This window comes from Cebus imitator, unplaced genomic scaffold (genome assembly GCF_001604975.1).
Source record: "Cebus imitator isolate Cc_AM_T3 unplaced genomic scaffold, Cebus_imitator-1.0 Scaffold56, whole genome shotgun sequence".
NCBI classification, from domain to species: domain Eukaryota; kingdom Metazoa; phylum Chordata; class Mammalia; order Primates; family Cebidae; genus Cebus; species Cebus imitator.
The window spans coordinates 648,878-651,206 of NW_016107371.1; the positions used below are offsets into that span (position 1 = coordinate 648,878).

Below are 2,329 nucleotides of genomic sequence, written 5' to 3' on the forward strand. Positions count from 1 at the left end.
TTTTCATATATACTTTTTGTATACAAGGCTTACATTCATAAACATTCTGGAACATGTTGTCATATCCCAGTCCATTTTATGCCAGTGCTTAGCATTTACTTGCTTAGCAAATAGCTAAGCCATATACTCACCCTCACATTGTTTATATTCCAGAGGTAATCTGAGGTATAAGTGGGTTATCAGGCCTAGTATATATTGTGTCTTCAATAAATATCAGTTCCCTCCTCCTGTAGCCTACCTCACCTTATTGTGGGCCATAGAGTTCAACTATTAAGTTGAATGACATAAAACTGACCTTTAAAAAGTCAAAAACAGTAAAATTATTGCAGAAATAGTAAAGCCCATACTAAAATTCATATGGAATCTCTAGGGACCTGAAATACTCAAAACAATCTTGAAAAAGAAAAATAAAGCTGAAGGACGCACACTTCCTGATTTCAAAACCTAGTACAAAGTTACAGTAATCAAAACAGTGTGATTCTGGCATAAAGACAAACATATAGGCCAATGCAACAAAATAAAGAGCCCAGAAGTAAACTTTCTTATGTGTGTGTGTGTGTGTGTGTGTGTGTGTGTGCGCGCATACATATACACAATATATAGTCAAACAATTTTTGAAAAGAGTGTCAAAGCCATTCAAAGAGGAAAGGACAGTTTTCTCAATAGATGGTGCATGGAAAAGTGGCATATCCACATGCAAAAGAACGAAGCTGGACTCATCTAACACCATATGCAAAAGTCAATGCAAAATGGTTCAGAGACCTAAATGTAGAACTTAAAACTATGAAACTCTCAGAAGAAAACACAGGGCAAAATCTTCATAGGCCTGGCGCAGTGGCCGACACCTGTAATCTCAGCACTTTGGGAGGCCAAGGCAGGGGGATCACCTGAGGTCAAGAGTTCAAGACCAGCCTGGTCAACATGGTGAAATTAAACTCTACTAAAAATACAAAAATTGGGGGGATGGTGGGTGGGCGCAGAAGGCCGGGAGGAAGGCACCGCGGGGGTTCAGGTGCGGGAAACGGTCTTCGGGTGTGCTGGTTGCCCCAGCCTACCTCAAGCATTAGAACTACAAACAAACCCTGATGCGACCTCTCCAGATTGTCCCAAGTCGGTTGATTTCCCAGCTGTATTGTGGCCTTCAGCCTTCAGCCTCCACACGAAACTGGATTTGCCTGAAATTGGCTCAGCCAAGTTCAAGTATGGCAGATTTTCGGAAGTGTTTTGCAAAATCAAAGCACATAGTCATCATCTCAGGGGCCGGTGTTAGTGCAGAAAGTGGCGTTCCGACTTTCAGAGGAGCTGGAAGTTATCGGAGAAAATGGCAAGCCAAGGACCTGGCGACTCCCCTGGCCTTTGCCCACAACCCGTCCCGGGAGTGGGAGTTCTACCTCTACCGGTGGGAGGTCATGGTGAGCAAGGAGCCCAACGCCAGGCACCGTGCTATAGCTGAGTGCGAGGCCCGGCTGGGCAAGCAGGGCCGGCAAGTCGTGATCATCACCCAGAACATCGATGAACTGCACCACAAGGCTGGCACCAAAAACCTTCTGGAGATCCATGGTAGCTTATTTAAAACTCGATGTACCTCTTGTGGAGTTGTAGCTGAGAATTACAGAAGTCCAATTTGTCCAGCTTTATCAGGAAGAGGTGCTCCAGAACCTGGAACTCAAAATGCCAGCATCCCAGTTGAGAAACTTCCCCGGTGTGAAAAGGCAGGCTGCAGGGGCTTGCTGCGACCTCACATGGTGTGGTTTGGAGAAAACCTGGATCCTGCCATTCTGGAGGAGGTTGACAGAGAGCTTGCTCACTGTGATTTATGTCTAGTGGTGGGCACCTCCTCTGTGGTGTACCCAGCAGCCATGCTTGACCCCCAGGTGGCTGTGAGGGGCGTGCCAGTGGCTGAATTTAACATGGAGACCACCCCAGCTACGAACAGATTCAGGTTTCATTTCCAGGGACCCTGTGGAACGACTCTTCCTGAAGCCCTTGCCCCTCATGAAAATGAAACTATTTCTTAAGGGTCCTGGGGAAGAAGGCAATTATATCTAAGAACCAGGCCACACGCAGAGAAGAAATGGTCTTATGGCTGGTGAGCTGAATATTGAACAATCTAAAAGTACCCTCTTATTCCCTAGCTGGAATCCAACCTGTTGATAAGTGATGGGGGTTTGGAAGTAGCAAGAGCACCCACATTCAGAAGTTACAGGACTGTAAAGTTAATGCATATTATTTGGTTTGAACTGAAAAGTAAGATATCTTTGATGTGTGTGGTTGATTATTGAGAGGGAAAAATTTAGTAAATTAGATTGTCTTAAAAAATACAAAAAAA

General features: G+C 44.9%; 1 protein-coding gene across 1 annotated transcript; it reads left to right on the forward strand.

Annotated features, from left to right (window-relative positions):
• Positions 1 to 1,021: 1,021 nt before the first annotated feature.
• On the forward strand, positions 1,022 to 2,313 carry LOC108304643 (NAD-dependent protein deacylase sirtuin-5, mitochondrial-like). The gene has a single exon (XM_017528896.2). It carries the CDS (start codon positions 1,086 to 1,088, stop codon positions 2,016 to 2,018), a length of 933 nt encoding a protein of 310 aa, XP_017384385.1. The 5' UTR covers positions 1,022 to 1,085; the 3' UTR covers positions 2,019 to 2,313.
• Positions 2,314 to 2,329: the final 16 nt, after the last annotated feature.